The sequence below is a fragment of the Cydia splendana genome, chromosome 15 (genome assembly GCF_910591565.1).
Source record: "Cydia splendana chromosome 15, ilCydSple1.2, whole genome shotgun sequence".
Taxonomy (NCBI): Eukaryota; Metazoa; Arthropoda; class Insecta; order Lepidoptera; family Tortricidae; genus Cydia; species Cydia splendana.
The window spans coordinates 1,662,011-1,680,226 of NC_085974.1; the positions used below are offsets into that span (position 1 = coordinate 1,662,011).

Below are 18,216 nucleotides of genomic sequence, written 5' to 3' on the forward strand. Positions count from 1 at the left end.
TAAGTGCGGTGCTATTGGAACATACTAGTTAGTAAGCAGCAGGTGCACTAACACTACAAAAAACAACTTTTAATGAAATCAGTGTCGTTTTTGACAAAAAGCTACTTTGGTTGTTTTAACTTTTCTTTGTTAATTTTCTTTCTCTTTGTACGTTCGCACTATAGGTACAGTAAAAAAACTTTTAACAAAAAAACAGGCAGGGGCACTTAGATACGCTAGAGCGGCACTTTGATATGTTCAAAATTGCCCCAATCTTTATTGTACCAAAGTACCCCAATGGTCAAATAAATTAAAAATAATTTATTAAAAATATACTATCAAGTATTGCTTTAAAATAATAAGCTAATCCTATTATTGAATAAACGTACTAAGCGCTCATTATGATGTTCATGCGGTAAAGTATAAAATTTCGCACCACGACTCGATAAAAAAATCATAATTTATTTACTATGCGACCGCGGAAACACGTTTTCACGCACCAAGCGGCAACGGCTGTCAGGAGAGATGTGCCGAAGCTCGTACCTCATTCACACATACAAAGCCACGTTTTAGTGTTTCAGAAGGTGAACATAAGTTTTTAGTTAAGGAATTAGTGTGGGTGTTCAAAACTGCCCCTTGTGCCTATCTACCCCGCTTCCCCCTATGCTATTAGCAATATGACCTGGGTTCTAAAACTGCCGGGAGACCATCTTTATTGTCCCCCAGTCACGAATAATGACGTCATACAAATAATCACTGCCGAATTTCGTAAAATGTAAATTATAGCTATACTATGAGTTCCACGTACATGTGTGTTACACGTAATGAAAGGTTATTAAATTTATTATAATTCACCTTAACATTGTTTGTACAAAAAATGTATGGTTTAAGAGCTAGAAACAAAGAAATACCACTTTTTATGGAAAAAGTAGATGTATATCAATTTTATAGCTAAACTAAAATCGTCTATAAAATGTTGCGTGTAATATTTAAAAAACCAGTTATTCCAGAAGTCCGACATTTGGTTTGGTTGTAAAACACAAATAATCGAATATTTTTTTACATCATTTTGATTATTTTGTAAATGGCTCTTAAACTGCTGTATATTTTGGTACACACTGTATTAAAGAAATATACGATATTTAATTGGCTTTCATTCAATACCCCACACAATTATGTGCCATGCATAGTTTGGGTACAATATGCAATAATCGCAACGAAGCGGGAGTCATTTTGATGACGTCATTCCGCTGAAGTAGATGCCCGGCACGTCTGTCTGCCGGCAGTTTTGGAGACCCAATGCCATGCCCAACAACATACTAAAAACTGAAATAAATATAATATTTTCTGAAAAATAATTTAATTTGTTCAAATACTTCATAACATACTAAAAGTTGGTAGCGGTTTCCGAATTTGAACTATATTCCCATAAGGCAGTGCACTACAATTTAAATTTTGAAGTCAACCTATATGGATATGATGGTCGTTTTTGTCTACGTGACAGCGTGATAAAACGGTGTCCGTCTCTGTCTATCCCGCGGGGTTAAAAAGTGACAGTTATTTTATCACGTGGATAAAGCGGTTCATAATACGCCTGCACAGCAGTATTGTGTTCTGTAGTTGCAATTGATAAACCTATTATGCAAAGTTTATGATGATGGAACAGGTGACGACAACGCACGCCGTGGAAAAAATGTGATAAGTATTTTTTTGGGATGTCGTCTTAGCACGGATAGACCAGGTACATATGTAGCCCGGATAGTACTACTTATTACTATTTTCCTAATCAATGATTAACCAACCAAGCAAGACAATTATCATAAGGCACTCGAGAAAACGATCCGAAAGAGTGCATAAACCAGTGCCCTATCCCACAAAACTTTACAAGTGTACAATTCGACAAAATTGATAAATTGCAAACAAAAAAATGTACCACAATAATTACAAATATGTATTCGTTACAAGTCTGCGTTATACAAATATATCATTTTTGTGAAAGCGTATCACAAAGAATAAAGGTATGTCACGACAGCTACATAATTGTAGAATTGTTGATTTGTAAATACACAAGCGAAAAATTGTAATGTTACAACTACAAATATGTAACAATTTATTATGCTTCTTTAATGTTGAAGGTAGTTTCACTTTATACGCAATACGCAAGAATTACATTAATTATATTTATATAATCGTGTGCATCGGATAGGACCAAATGGCGGAAAGAGGGGAGGCCTTTGCCCAGCAGTGGGACACTCCTATAGGCTAATAAAAAAAAAAATATATATAGTGATCTATCTACGAGCATTTACATACCAACTGACATTACAATAGATTTGCAAGCTAAACTGACCATTATAAACCTCATAAATGAAAACAAAAACATTCTCTTTGGTAAATTTAGTAATAAATTGACGCACACTGTGTAAATAAACAAATGGAAGGAGATAACGCAAAAATTAAATGATTTAGGAATAATGGAGAAATACTTAAGGGACACTAGTGGCAAAATTGGAAAAGGCGTACGATGGTAAGCTCAATTTGAGTATAATGCATTTTTTTAATCTGTACCTATAAGTATTTCATAAATTAAATTAAAGCTAAGTAAAATTGGGGTTATATACTACGGTTATATATGGCCTAGGATCACTATCACTGCTACTTGAACTAAATATTTCGTGTTAGGTATCAAAGGGTTGGAATCGCTAAATATGATAAAATATACTGCAATTACTAGTATTCGTACAGTAGCAACTGTAGCATGAGGGTGCGACACACGTTTAGAGAATTGTTAAATTGTGGTACAGTCATCAGCAATAGTATGTAACACAACTAGGGCCGCAAAAATATGTGACACGATCTTATTTGGAGCGCAATAAGAGCGCGTCATATATTTTTGCGGCTCTAGTTGTGTAACATACTATTGCTGATGACTGTACAATTCTACATATCGAGGGGTGGGCAGTCAAACCAGATAAGTCGAGATATTTTTTTAATCAAATAAGAACTCCACGCACGTCACATATAACTAATTTGAATGAAAAATGTCTCGACTTATCGGGTTTGACCGCCCACCCCTCAAGCCCTGTAGCACAAAACAATTGTCAGCTACAAATTTGTACATTTTCCGGAAAAGATATGTAGCGTATGGTAAGTTTTGTGATACAATAAATTGTAGACTTTTCGATACAATTTACATATTTGTATGAATTTTCCACTACAAATTTGTTACTTGTATATTTTGTGGTACGCATCAGCATCGCAGGGGTATACCCGAGTGTATCATCCGCATAATCCGCTCCTTGTACGAAGGGAGCTCATGCAGGGTGATACATGAAAAGGAAATGGGAGCGCCTATAAGTGTAACTGCCGGTGTGAAGCAAGGATGCCTCCTGTCACCGCTGTTATTCATAATTCTTCTTGACGACGTGATGAGGAAAGTGATCGAAACACCAAGAGTCATTAACTGGGGTACTAAGGAACTGGATGATCTTGATTACGCCGATGACATCGTGCTGATTTCGCCATCGTTAGCCCATCTTAAAGCGAAACTTGAGAGCCTTCAAGAGGAAGCTGAAGCCATGGGCCTGCGAATCAACCGACGGAAGACTGTCAACATGCGAGTAAAATCAGATTGTACGGATCCTTTATTGCTCAAAAACGATCGCCTTGAATCAGTCTCCAAGTTTGTATATCTCGGCAGTACACTAACATGTCGGGGAGGTGCAGACGAAGACGTCGAGAGCAGAATTAAGAAGGCAAAAGCTGCATTTGCTCAACTCAAGCCTGTCTGGGACTCAAATGTTCTCACTCGCCGCGTAAAAATTTCCCTCTTCGAATCCATCGTCAAGTCCGTGCTGCTCTTCGGCTGTGAGACGTGGAGAGTGACAAAAGGGCTGACACACAAGCTACAAGTGTTTGTCAATAAGTCCCTCCGGTCGATCCTCCGCATATTCTGGCCGAAGACTATAAGAAATGAGGATTTGTGGAGTATGTGCCGACATCCTCCGATCGTCCAAGAAGTAGCGCTGCGGAAGTGGAGATGGATCGGTCATACCCTGCGAAGAGGAGATACGAACAACGCCAGTATCGCGTTCGAGTGGCGGCCTCAGGGCGGGAAGCGAGCCCGCAAACGGCCTGTACACACCTGGAAGCGCAGCGTAGAGAACGAGCTGACAGCCGTAGGACTGAACTGGAACGAGGCCAAGACGGTTGCTCAAGACAGGAAGGCGTGGAAGGATCTTGTGGAGGCCCTATGCACCTCCGGGGTGCCCTAGGACAGACAACAACAACAACATTTGTATTATTACAAACTTGTACCTTGACACTTGTAAAATTGTAATTGTAAGTTTTGTGGGATAGGCCACTGGGCATACCGCGAAACACGAAATTTGCCTCTATCGCTCGAATATGCAAGAGTGATAGGTAGACCCTCCGAGGACTGTGTGATTGTGTCCCACTTACCATATTAACATGTTGCTGTAGCAGGTATACCCTTAGGACTCAACTCTTAGCCTTTCTGTAACCTATTAGGTCGGGTCGTCACAAAAGAAAACAAGTAGAATACGTCCATTAATATTTTATTCGTAACTTAACTATTTAACCGCTATATTTACAACAATGTACACGCGCATATGCGCCAGTAAATGCTACGCTTGCGCTTGGTTTCACAACATACTTTCCTAATTTTATATTATCATTTTAATTTACATTTTTATAATTGTTTTTTTCAGAATTGCAAAGGCACTTCGGGACCAGGCGGCTTAGCACGGTCGCGTTTTTATCCCTTGTCACCATGCCTGTCACGTTCTAACAAGTACGTAAGTGCGAAAGGGACGCGCATAGTGATAGTCGATAAAAATGGAACCGTGCTGAGCCCGCAAGAGTGTATTAAGTTTTGTTTTAGAAGTTTTATAACAATTTAACCACCAAAATTCAAGAATTTTGACAAAATAGGTCAAAATGAGACATAATAAATAGGTCTTCCACGACGGCTCAACTTCATGACATGATCCAGATTTGCATAGAAAATAGTAAGCATTTGCTATTAAGAGAGAACCCTATAGCCCTTAAGTTCAGCTTTATGACACTCTTGGTATCGGAACATTTAAAATCAAATGCAACTGTTTGTCTGTTTATCACAACTCATCTTAAACGGTAAAACCTTTGTTACCAAGCGCTTCGCGACGGACTATAATATGTTAATACTACACATGGCGAAGGCATCTCCTAAGACACTGCACATTATCAAGTCTTTAATACTTCACTAATATTTAGTCTTTTTCATCAGTTTGTTCATTTTAAGTACAATTCATTAGTCTGAAGGATCCCTCTCGGTTGTTTCATTACTAAGTATTTTAGATACACATGATTCGTCTGCATAAAATATATTAAGATTAATTTATATTTACTAGGTATACTTTATTACAAATAGGCCAATCAAATTAGATTTATTCGAAGAATTAATTTCCAGCAAGCTGGAAATCGTTCAAATATCTACATTTGGTCCTAAATGCGTGTAATCGAGTGGTTTGGCAATCCAAGGAAAAATGTATCTCCCAAGGCTTCCAAAAGTTATGCACACCTCCTGGGATTGCGAAAACTTGGATTACACGATTTACACGCATTTAGGACCAAATGAACGATTTCCAGCTTGCTGGAAATTAATTCCACAAAACTCTTTTTGTGGATCTAATTTGATTGGCCTAAAAGTAAAAGAAAGATATTTATATGCAAACAAAACATGTGCGAACGCTTCAGTTTGTATTTGAAAACTGAGTTGACCTACTTGCCGAATAGCTAGAGATTGCCTAATAGGTGACTGAGGATGCTGTGTTGCTGTGACATAAATATCTAAAATTTGATCACATCTCGGAAGTTTTATTAGCAATTTGTCACATTTGTCTTTCATGTGCATTCTACTTACAGAAGATATGGCATTGACTGGAGTGTTTACAACTTTCTGGCTGTCAAATTAGATCTACCTATTCATTCACATTCTAATATTCAAGCAATATTTTATATTGGTTTTCATATTGATCTAAAAACCTTATTTTTTAGATTCTTGGCAGTAGTTGTAGTTGGTTTGGGAATAAAACATTGGTTGTGATTTTTTAGGTTGCTCTGTTAAACTTTTCTCGATATGAACAATCTCTCCTGCCTTAGCTTGTTGTTCTATTTTTCTTCTAACTGCTTCTGCCTTAACATTTCTTGCTGCTTTGCCTCCTAATTAACTCCTGTTTTTTTCTAATTGTTCTTACATTTTCTTCCTAATATTGTCAATATTTAGAGCTAAAACTTCAGCTGTTTTGCACAGATCCATTATTGCGCTAATGTTTCCTGTCACAGTATGTTTCTCACAGACTGCCTTTCCCTGGGGATCTTTTCGTAAAATATTAGCGATTACATTGTAGCATAATATACATATTTTAACGTGTTATAATCACAGAATATTACTTAAAAACCAACAAAGTAGGGCAATATCTGACTCAATGTTCATCCAAAATTACGAGCAACCCCGAGAGGAATCCTTAAAATAAAACGTTGCTAAGGCATTTTCAAAAAATAATGAGGTACTGTACAAAACATTTCGTATTGGAGACATAGTTATTGTCAAAAATATCACAATTTCATTACGTCCCGCCTCTCACAAACATATTACGAATAGAAACTTAAACGTGAGTATTGCTGAGCTGCCGACACTATACAGACCTTATTAGAAACGAACATTTAATGCTAATATCATAAGTCTAGCATAAGTTGCGTTCTCGCGCGCGAGTCCATACTTGAAGTCGCGCTAGATGTATGGAGTCGCGCGCGAGAACGCAACTCATGCTAGCAGTTCAGTTGTAGATATTTAGCTCAACTTTAAAGCGAGTGTTAGGTATGATACTGATACATCAATTATACGTTTCAGAATGTGGTCGATAGACGTTTATACGACCAATGGATTGATAGTGGTCAACATGAGATCAGGGGTTTACCTGATCCACAGTCTTGAACTATCGCTATCTTGATCGTATAGCACGCCAATAATAACCACAGAATAAATTATACAATATACTATTTACAATGTATATATTATAACGAGTCCAGTTAATTACATGTTGAAATTAGTGACCGCTGTTATAGAGGTTTTGTATAATTTGTTCTGTGGCATCGCTTACAATAACGGAAGACAACGAATTCGCATCATTTTTCCTTCGTGGATAACTAAGACGCATTACATTATCGTCGATACCATAAAATATTTTATACATTTAGATAAGAAACACGCTGTCTCTTTCCGTTTTCTACAGCGTAGAAGAGACGGTATCGGCGAGAACGCAACAGGTAATAAAACGAAACTAAATACGGAACTACATCCAGTCGTATGTACAGAGATTCTGGCTCGACGCTCCAGTCACTGGTATATGAGCCGCTTCAAAACTTAACAATACTGAGATTAAAGACGGTGGTCAGTTCGGCGACGCGAATTAAAAATAAATAGAACTGAGGAACTCAACACGTAACACGACACAGTCGGCCGACACTAATGGTCACTTCGGGGCGTCTCTCGTATAGTCCGCGTTCACAATCACACGAGTTTGACGTCACAGTCCGCGTGGAATTTAGCGAGTGTTTTCTTGACGCGGAGCGCGGTGAGCCGCACGGGCGGGTTGTGGTGCCAGCACTCCGCCATCAGCGCCGCCAGCGCGGCCAGCGCCGGCGTCCGCGCCCAGCGGGAGGGGATGGGCGGCCGCATGCCCTTCACCACCACCACCGCATGCATGTCGTCGAAGCTGGGGTCCGACGGCACCACGTCGTGGTACGGCAGCGCGTAGGGCTCCACCTGCTGCGCCCTGTCGCCCGCCGCACACCGCCTGCACATCTCCCACAGGACCAACCCCAGCGAGTACATGTCGGCCATTTTGAACGCCTCGAAATCCGTCACCTGCAGCGTCTCGGCGAGCACCTCCGGCGCCATGTACCGCCTCGTGCCGACGCGCGTGTTGGGCGCGATGTCGACCTCGTCGCGCTCGGCGACGAAGCGGACCGCGAGGCCGAAGTCCGCGATGGCGCACTGGCCGTTACGCTTCACGAGGATGTTCTTCGACTTGATGTCGCGGTGCGCGATCGCCGGCTTGCCCTTGGTGCCGAAGATGTCCATGTGGAGGTGCGCCAGGCCGGCGACTACGCTGTAGGCCATCGTGAGCAGCGCCGGCGGGTCGAGCACCGCCGTCTGGAGGTAGTCGTGCAGCGAGCCGCGCTCGTGGTAGTCCGTTATGAGCAACATCTGAGTCCAGGAGCCGGTCCCTTTGATGTCCGCGGCGATGAAGCCGAGGATGTTCTCGTGGCGCATCAGCACGGTTTGATATATTTCGGTCTCCCGGAACCAGGAGGCCTCCTCGGTGGTGAAGAAGACTTTGACGGCGACGCGCTCGCCGCGCCAGCGCGCGAGCCACACCTCGCCGTAGCGGCCCTTGCCGATGGACTCGACCATCTGGATCTGCTTGGCGACGGTGCGCTGCACGAGCAGCGGCAGGCCGGAGCCGGAGCCGGAGCTGATCTCGGCGGCGAGCGCGGCGGGCGGCGAGGGCGGGCGCTTGCCGGCGCGGCGGCGGCGGCGGCACAGCAGCAGCGCGGCGGCCAGGAACGCCACCAGCGCCACGCACAGCGCGGCCGCCACCAGCAGCGACGGCTGCGGGCCCGTCGTCGGCTCCAGCCCGGGCGGCTCCGTGCCCGACGCGTACGTGGGCAGCCGCGGCTGTAGCCGCCTGTTGCACAGGTCGCTCTCGTTGCAGCACTCGATGACCTTCGGGTGCCTGTGCGGCACTTGTGAGCTTTTACACTGGAAATAAAAAAAGACATCGATTAGAGTCCGCTCGTGCGACGTCTCTACAGGCATAGGTTATTTAACACGAAACAGGAGCTGAGGTTTAAACATTTTAGGCAAATATACCCGTCTCGCTAACGGAAGCGGCTCCTAAAACTAGTGCGATAAGGACAAGGCGAAAAGTCCTGCGTAAAAAACTCAGAAATCGAGGTTTCGTACTCCTGTTTCCTCCTCCAAAACTTAACCAATCGTAACCAAATTTGGAAATCTAAATGATTATGAAATTATCTGTGTCGGAACGTTTTGATTTTTTGGCTAATTGATATCAGTTTTTAATACCACGGCTCTCATTGCGCCATAGTCAATTGGGCCATTTTGGCCATTTTTGAAGGGCTCTAGCGCCTTAAAAAACAAAAAATCAAAAAAAGCAAAACGGTCCGACACAGATATTGACAATATAAATCTGTGTTGAAAAAATCATTGCTCTAACTTCAAAAACCACGGAGGAAAACGAGGAGTACGTTTGTATGGAGGAATGACCACTCCTGTTGGCTCTTAACAAGAATAAGAAAATCTATACAAAGCGGCGCAGCGTAGGTGCTTTGTGCTTCACATGCCCGGAAATACTCCTCCGGATGGATATTGTATTTTTTGATAAAAATAACAAACTAAAACCTTATTAGACTTAGACGCGGTGTGTACACGAGTAATATATATCTTCGGGCGTGTTACACAATCTTATCGTTATCGGCGTAGCTAGGTTGTTTGTGATTAAAGTGTGTGCACAGTTTTATATACATCAGCCATGTAAACGTCAGTCTGGCTATGTCCTAGTTACGTCTTGCAATATCAACAAATGTATGTAATTTTCCGTCGCAGACGAAGATTTGATGAGAAGACTAATATTTATGCAGGTTACAAAAGTACTAAGTCAGGAATATCGTCATGTCATTAAAAATACCTGTTAAATGTAAATAATTACTACAAGTATTTTCTCTCTCTCTCTCTCTGAAACACGGCACGTTTTACGATCAATTTTATTCTGCTAGATGCGATAAAAAAGGGTTCGTATTAGCACTAACCCGGGATCGTTAATGCGTAGGAGATGGGTTTCAGTTCGATCCGGCTTGGACCCTGCAAAGTTTGGTGGCAGTGCTACTTAATGCATCAATTCTCGACAAACTCAACATAAAAACGAGGCTCCCCAAGTCTCCACTGTTTGCACCCAACGCGTACTTAGTTTCTTCGGCCATACGAGCATAACAGGACCAGATAGATAGTCCGGAAAAACTCTAGATCACTGGCCGCATGGCAAAGAAGCGTAGGGATGGACGTATGGCCACGCGTTGGGCGGACAGAATAACGTCAGAGTCAGAGTCTTAAGCCGCATTACAGACATACACCGGGCCGAAAAACAGCGGCTTGGATAGCACCGGTGTAGTGTCCACAGTCATGAGACTCATGAGGATACGACAAAGATGGTACTCACTTGCATGAACCCCGACTCGTCGGGCGGCAGGCAGCCGGCGGTGCGCTCGAGCTCGACCAGCCCGGCGTCCGTCTCCACCTCCTCGACGGTGGCGAAGCAGTAACCGTTGACCTGGGTGGTGCACGTGCCGTTGTTGGAGCCGTCCGGGCACGCGCTCGCGCCCGCGCACTCGCAGACTATGCCCCGGCCTGGAAAAAAAAGCAAAACGTGAGCAACTGGTCGAGCGAAATGCATGAGTAATATTTTTCTTATGGAATCACTAGGAACATAGTGTTCCTATTAATTTTAGGTACCTACTACATTCTTATTTGTATTGCGGTAAACTAAACTAGTATATATGATATATATGTTAAGTATAGGCAGGAAAAGGTAAATGCAGGCATGATATTCGAAGTCGTAAATTACTAAAGCGTGCTTAAAATACCTCGTACTAAGTGATGGCTACGTCGCAGATTAGATGTATGAATAATAACTAAAATAAGTAAATGTGTTTCTCATCCTCTTTCCCTATAAAATTCAACATAAATAAGTCAACATTCTTATTTATTATCTCATACAACTCAATACAAAGGTTATCTGTAATTTGGCAACCGGACGTTTCTTGGGGATAACCCAGAAACTGGCACAAATATCCACATAATCGATTTCCAGAATTTTTACACGGTAAACAGGAAACATTAGATTTCCACAACAGTTACCGCCACTGTTAGGTCTAGGATGAATGGATAATGTACTGTCGCGATCACTTTATTTTTAGGCGTTATAGTACATGTATTCACCGATATTTTAAAAACTAGGTATATACCTACCTATACTATATATTGTAGGTACAGTCACGGATATTGTTGAGCCATTTGGGGTTCACTTTACATTGGACATTTCATACCGTTAATATTGACAACCCAATTAGCTTGAACCCTAAACGGATCAACAATTAAAGTCTGTGACCGTACCTATTACAAACACTGTACCGGTAAAATATACAGACTCTATATCAACTATTTTTCAAATCGAAACATGTTTACCTGCGCTCGACTTTAGAATACGGTTTACAGACACACCGCATCAAATTAGTTCTGTTTACGTGGATGATATCAGAACCATTCGTTTGCACCTGCAATTAATTCAGCATGACATTCATGCTCTCACGTCACATCCGCGAGCGCATTCAATGTAATCACAGTCGACTATAAAGTGACGAGATTATCGCAGGCTATCTAGATACGGCGATTATTTCTTTATAACACATCTAGAATCTTCTAAGAAAGCATGTATTCTCAGGTGATTACTTGATTAACCAGTAATTACGTAATTATTCCTTAAACAAAAATTAAAACACCTGCGATGTAAAATTGCCATCATTAAGTTTTCTTAAAGACAATTTTATTTTCAACTGCGAACCATAAGTAGTAGGTACCTTTTGCACATACTATAAGTACTTACACATAATCACATGCACAATAAATTTAAGAGGACAGTACTAATTTCTTTATATGGCCACAGACGGATTGCCTTTTGCTGTAGACCTTCCCTAAAGAAATAGTACATTATTGTCGAGGCTCGGAAGTAGCTACTTGCAGGCTGAGGATTCGTTTTAAACGGACGACCTTGGGAGTCCGTTTAATTGAATCCGAAGCCAGCAAGTAGCCTTCCAGCCGAGTCATATATAGTGCTTTTCTCATAAATGGTGCATGAAATATAAATATAATAGGAATATTTTACAAAAGCCACGTTCTTACGTATATATTTTCACAGAAAAAAGTAGAAACAATTGAAAAAATTAGCTTTGCCGCCTTTTTATTTTTTTTATAAAAAAAATAGAAGTGTATTTTTCTGCCGAAAATACGTCAACCTATTTGAGACAGCTAAATAGTCGCGGTACTAATCATCCGTTTGGCTGTTTAATGGGCCTGTGCCTTCATTTGATATGGCCATTTCAACTTTTAAAAAGTTTGGAACTCGACAAATAATGGAATTTGTATGCAACATTGCAGTCCCAAAATCGAGACTGCAATGTTTTTAACTTTTTAATTTTTGACTGACCATAAACTACGCGCTTCGCGACCTATTTTTTAAACGGCAAAGTCGACTTTGCCGTCCATTTTTGAGAAAAATCCTTAAACTGCCGTTGACGTAAAAGCACATGATTTCAGCTCTGGCGCCTGCTCCGAATTAGCATCAAGGCAAGTAAATCATGTCAAATTAAATTTTAAAACAGACTGCATACAAGCTACAGCCACTGTCAACGTGGAAGTCTGGTAATTAACTCTTTCTGAACTATGAGTTATATAGCATTACAACACAGTGCGAGCGTGCCAAGTCGACACATCTGTGAACTGAACAGGATGGTTTGAGGAAAACCAGCCATTCATACTCAATAAACTACTCGTGAGAATTAGGAAGAAATGGAAGAAACAGGAACTTAGGACGCTGGGCTCAGGGATACCTTTGCTCCTGAAAAAATCAACTTTGCTGAACAGCATAATCTTTTGCCGCTTTGACAAAATGACGATGGAATAATCTAATGGCTTACCTACTCCTACATCCGTTCACAATTATTTGTAAGCAGCTTTGAGATTACTGTTATAAGTACATCAGTAGGTAGACAAGACAGAAATATAATATAGGTAACTTTCCATTTTATTTGTTTACGAAAATAAGATAGTTCTTATTGTAATATAATGATGACCACTACAGATATAAAGATTAAAACAATTTTAATACTAGTTAACTTTTCTTTTTGATGATAGAGTAACAACTTCTTCTACCTATCTAAGTACCTATAGGTACTTACTTACTTCAGTAGAGCACCAGATTTTACACCGTATAAATTAGTACCCTAATCTGAATGGGATTAGAATTATTTTGCAATCGGAATGGTAAACTTAGCGTGTGTTCTTCTCTATCCCTTTTAATCTTAATATTTAATTTTGCATTAAAACGTATTGGTTTATGGTTTATCATTATTCAGCTTGCCTTGGCCCAAAAAAGAAAGGAATAGGACGTTATTGGACAACGTGCCATGTTGATGCTAGATTTTTCTCTTACGGAGACCAAAACTACATCGATGGCCAATGAATGAAAAATCAATTAGCGGAGCTGCAATTAAGACCGTTTATTGGCGCGACAGGTCGTGGCGATCACAGTAATTACAACAAGCGATATTATGCAAATAAACAAGGGCCGATTAGCGCGCCCTGCCAATCTCGATCCAGACATCAGGCAATTATGCTATCATAGTGATTTCCTAATCAGCTGGAATGGACTTCATTAAGATGGCGTGTGAATGTGAACGTGGCTTCGAGGGCAATATGTTAGCGCGCAAAAGATACAGATGGCGAACTATAGTTTGCACAGTTCTCTCGAACAACTTGTATGGCAAATTGAAGCAAATTACGTTTCGTTAATCATACTTTCTAGTCTTTAAAGATTTTTGATTGATGCTACGTATCTTCCTCTCCTTAAGATTTAAACTTGATACACGTTAGTAGATATCTAGTCTAGTGTGACATATGGCAGAAAGGAAGGAGGGCAAATACTTTTATTTTACAAAGTGTCTTTAGATCTCTTTCAAGATCCATTCCAAACTGAATCTCAGCTTATGTTCTGACAATTTTCTGTTAAATAGACGTGCAGGAGCAGCATCATCAGGTAAAAATTCATCATACCTTTCACATTGATACAACAAAAATCTCAATGTTAATAAAATACAAGAAACCTCCAGATTAATCATCATAAATGTCTAACATAAGTAATAGAACGCCATTAAAAATGGAATACGTATAAAAGCGAGTAGGGATGGCGACGAACTCATCTGCCGAGGGCCCGTGTAAGGATGGTTGTTTTTTGGCGCGGGCAACAGGTAGGCCCGGCCACCTCGAGATTCGACCGATACAGCTCCGTAAAAACAACAATAGGAATATTTCTATAGCTTTCGGTGAAATTCAATTTAAATTGAATATATTGGCCATTATATTGGAATGTGAACAGTTTAATGCACTTATGATATGATATTGGTTTTAAAGGTATCTTGACAATTAAGTGCCATTTAGATTATGTAAACACGGCTGTGTGCATGATAGAAGTACTAATTGCTAAGAAGGATCTCATGTGTTGCAGCATACCACTAGATCCGTGAACAGGATGTAAGTGTCCATAAGACTATGATAATTATGAAAATAACTTGCAAGGTATGGATGACGCATAACCCGGAGTAATGAATGTTATTTGCGGAATTAATTAAAGTTCGCCTTTACTGAGAAATGAGAAAATGACGAGTCGTCCAACATTGTAGTTGTAGCAAAACACATGAAACAAACACAACACTGATTGTGGCGATGCAGTAACGTCTACAACAGGTCGCATTATAAGTACATGGGAAGTTAATCCGATTGGAGCATTGCACAGGATCCCTCGCGGTCGTGACTCGAGCAGGGCTAGATGCATGATCTAGTCTAGGTGTCGGACGAAGGCGTCGCACTTACTTAGCCTCATGTCGTCGACGAGTGGAGGCGAGCCCGGCCCCGAGTCCGCGCTATCATTTAAATATAACCCGGGACGCCGCCGTCTGTCGCCGGCTTTATTTTTACACCACAAAGTTTATAGTCAGTCACAACACACGCCGTCTCACGGGAGTGGCGAACTTCGCGACACAATCTAACGAAACGCGCGTCTCGCTCGTTCGGCGGGTGCGGCACGAATGACGGGAGGCCGGTCCGCGCGGCCGGAGCGCCCCGCGCCCCGCGCGTGCACTATGCATGCACCCCTGCACAGCACAGCCTCTACGCTACGTCTCCACCCACGGCATGAGTACGGAGACTACGGAGATAAAGCGACCCAGTCGCCCGGCCACAATCCATGTCAGGCATCACTGATCCACGCGAGTGCATGCGATTCATTGACGCCGTCGAGATAACGCATTCTGTTTAGATCACTTAAGATACTGCGATAGATGAGCGTCGAGCTTGTTTAAATGCGACCGTTCTACGCGATCTCGTCGCGACGCCCAATTGTATCAGGCCACTGAATTTAAAACGGGTTATCGAGCAACACAATTAACTCTTTGTCGAGACAAAGAGGAGATTATACTGGTAGCAGGAAAAGTACTCATAATTCATTTATAATTGGGCAACTTTTAGATAAGACAATTAGAAGAGTAAATGTTTCCACTAATTTAATATAATGAGCTATTATACAAAAAGCATTTTATTCGGCAGGCTGTTAAAAGAGTGTAATAAACTCAATTAAAATTCTGACGGAAGACATAAAGTTGGTAATGTTTTCAGTTTATAAACATATGTCCGAAGTTGGCATTCTTTACGAGCGACGATGCGTTTTGAAGTCGCATCCCACGTGTTATCATGTCAACTCTGTCGATGAAACCTTACGGTTCTTGGTTAATCACGATCCACGAAGTTGTTAATCGCAACAGCGATAGCCGTTCGACATGTTGTTAAATGTTAGAATGACTTATTTGAGCTTGTTCGTTTCCGTCGAAGCTGTAGAGAGTTTGACTAGTCACAAAGCCAACGAACAACTTCTGCATAGGCCAGCCAGTTGAGATATGACCATCGTTTATGAATAGATATTACATATTGTGGGGTCATGCCATACTAGAGCACAGCCACCTCCACCTCATACAGCCGAGTACAAAATGCTTAATCAATAGACTTGCTTTTGCGTGGGGAACTGGTTGCCCTGTAAGGCGTTGGTAGACGCAGATATGGTTCGATCATGTCTCGAAAATGCATGACTTGCATGGCTTCTTCGAACGAAAAACGTCCACAAACATAAAACCTGAAAGTCTATTATGACATTGTTCTCTCGAAGGTGTTCGCGAGTTACAAAAGCGCACTCACGACCATATGTTGCACGTGGGACGTCTTGGCCCGATCCTCGACCAATTGCTGCAATGAAGGCCGGCAGGTCATGTATTCCCAAGCACTTACCGAGTGTATACGAGTCAAACGTTCAGGTGAAATAAAATTGCGCAGTGACCTTTTCACCAATATTCGCATTTGCAAATTTTGTTTCTTTTTTTTTACTCTTCTTTGAGATATTTCGAAAACTGGAAGTTTTCTGAAGGGACTAAAAGCAAAAGCTAGGAACGTTCACGGACATCGTTTTGCATCGGTTATGTACGACCGTTCAAAGAACAACACCATTTCGCACCACGCCGTTCAAAGAACAACATTTTCGAAAGCTCATGGAACTCCAGCCATTCACAAACCCACACCTCCACGAGATTGTCCGGCACTAGGCCTCCAGGCTGGTGACTGTGACTGGGCACTGCCCAGAGAGCTGCTAAATCTCAGCACAGACTCGGCCCTAGCCCTAGGGCTAGGGCCCTAGGAAATCTCTGCAAGGACCACCCGACCAAAAGGAATTTAAGGGTGTTAAAGACCGAGGACGGGCGGAGGAGGAGGACGTACGAGGGTTTTGCCAAACACACATTTTGCGAGTATGTATTAAGCGGTAGCTTCCTAAGAGCTTGAACATGCGTTCGCCTGAGCTCTGAAAGCGAATGGGATAGAATGCCAGATATTGCATTAATGCATCCCAAGGCCCAATTCGCGTCAAGTACCGATCGAATCGGAGATTCTAGTGACGATTGCCAAACCGAATGCAAATAGTCGTTATAAATTCCAATTACACGCTCAATACGGTGCTATTGTTCTCGGGGCATTGATTTGCAAATAATAGGGTTTATTAGCTTAATATGGTTAACGATCGAATAGTTTAAGGATGTCCGAGTTACTGAGTTGACGTTGACTAATACACCTGACCCGGGCCCATTTCTCAACCGGTATTTCAAGCGAAACAATTAGGTGTTCATTGAATACCATTCTGTAAAAGTTCAATGACTTTCTGCTCCCAGTGAGAGCTGAAAGACCCTCAGGACGCTACTGTCAGGAAGACCCACTAATAGAGATCAGTTGTAGAGGCAACGATCTACACGCAACTACGTACGGTTCTTGCGATCTTGACCAGATCATCAGTCCACTTTGATTATAAAGGCCTGACATTTTCTCATGGGAAGTGCGACGACATTTGAGCCGATCAAAAGCTCGTCAGAGCATGGCGATTAAATCTATAAATCACATCGCGCGTACAAATCGTCCGACGCTTGGCAGGTACAACTTTCACACAGTGTTCGCCGCGAGTGGGTTGCATGTCGATACTATACGATAGCGACACGAGTTAGCTTGCCACTGTGTCAATTTAGACAATTTATACACGATGTGTCCGATTTAATGTTTCGGAGTAACTATAAAAGGCCCATATATCAAGATTTAACAGACATCAAACATTATTGCTCGCTATTGATATCATTCTGTGATATCTACATGCATCATGTTCGGTATGGATACGACGCAATTGAGTTATAAACAGAGGCGCAATTCAACATACATTTTCGAAAGCTCATAGCATCGCAAATCTTATATAGTTCTGCAATAGCGTTACTTTTCACTAAAATACGATGACATCCATGTTGTGGAGCCTCATTAAAAGCAGTTCAATTTGCGTTCAGTGTAAACATACTATACAACAATGTTACAATTCTGTTTGACTACAAATTGTCGTGACCGTGCAAATGGCATTCCGTTCGGATCATGTAAGGTCCAGGTCCAGGGGTCAAGCCCATGCGACCTCTGGATAATCCTACACGATCGATAAGAGTCCCGGGCGGGGAGAGCGGGGCGATAGGGAGTAATTTATTCGGCGGCAGCGTGGCGCGCCTCGGAGGTGCCACGCGCCCCGCGCCTCCCTGCGCCCGCGCCGATCTTATTCCTATGACATCCCAACCGCAACCGAGCATTCGTCTTAGATAAACCAGCATAATTCAGAAACATCATCTTCCATTTTGTTTGACTGATAGGCTAAAGTTATACTGGTTTTCTCGAGTCGAATGTCCACTTGCGCGAGAATGTGTTTC

At 41.9% G+C, this 18,216-nt stretch overlaps 1 protein-coding gene across 2 annotated transcripts in view; it reads right to left on the bottom strand.

The window, feature by feature from the left end:
• Positions 1 to 6,831: 6,831 nt before the first annotated feature.
• The window catches only part of LOC134797423 (bone morphogenetic protein receptor type-1B), a 106,850-nt gene continuing 95,465 nt past the window's right edge, over positions 6,832 to 18,216 (bottom strand). Inside the window, exons 1-3 of one of the 2 annotated variants that reach the window (XM_063769650.1) lie at positions 14,765 to 15,071; positions 10,281 to 10,468; positions 6,832 to 8,806 (exon numbers count right to left, since the gene is read on the bottom strand). In XM_063769650.1, the coding sequence (XP_063625720.1) occupies positions 7,553 to 8,806; positions 10,281 to 10,468; positions 14,765 to 14,774 (1,452 nt within the window). In that variant the 5' untranslated portion in view covers positions 14,775 to 15,071 and the 3' untranslated portion in view covers positions 6,832 to 7,552. Of the gene's footprint in view, positions 8,807 to 10,280; positions 10,469 to 14,764; positions 15,072 to 18,216 lie in introns of those variants that run through there. The other variant, XM_063769651.1, reaches the window with a different exon arrangement.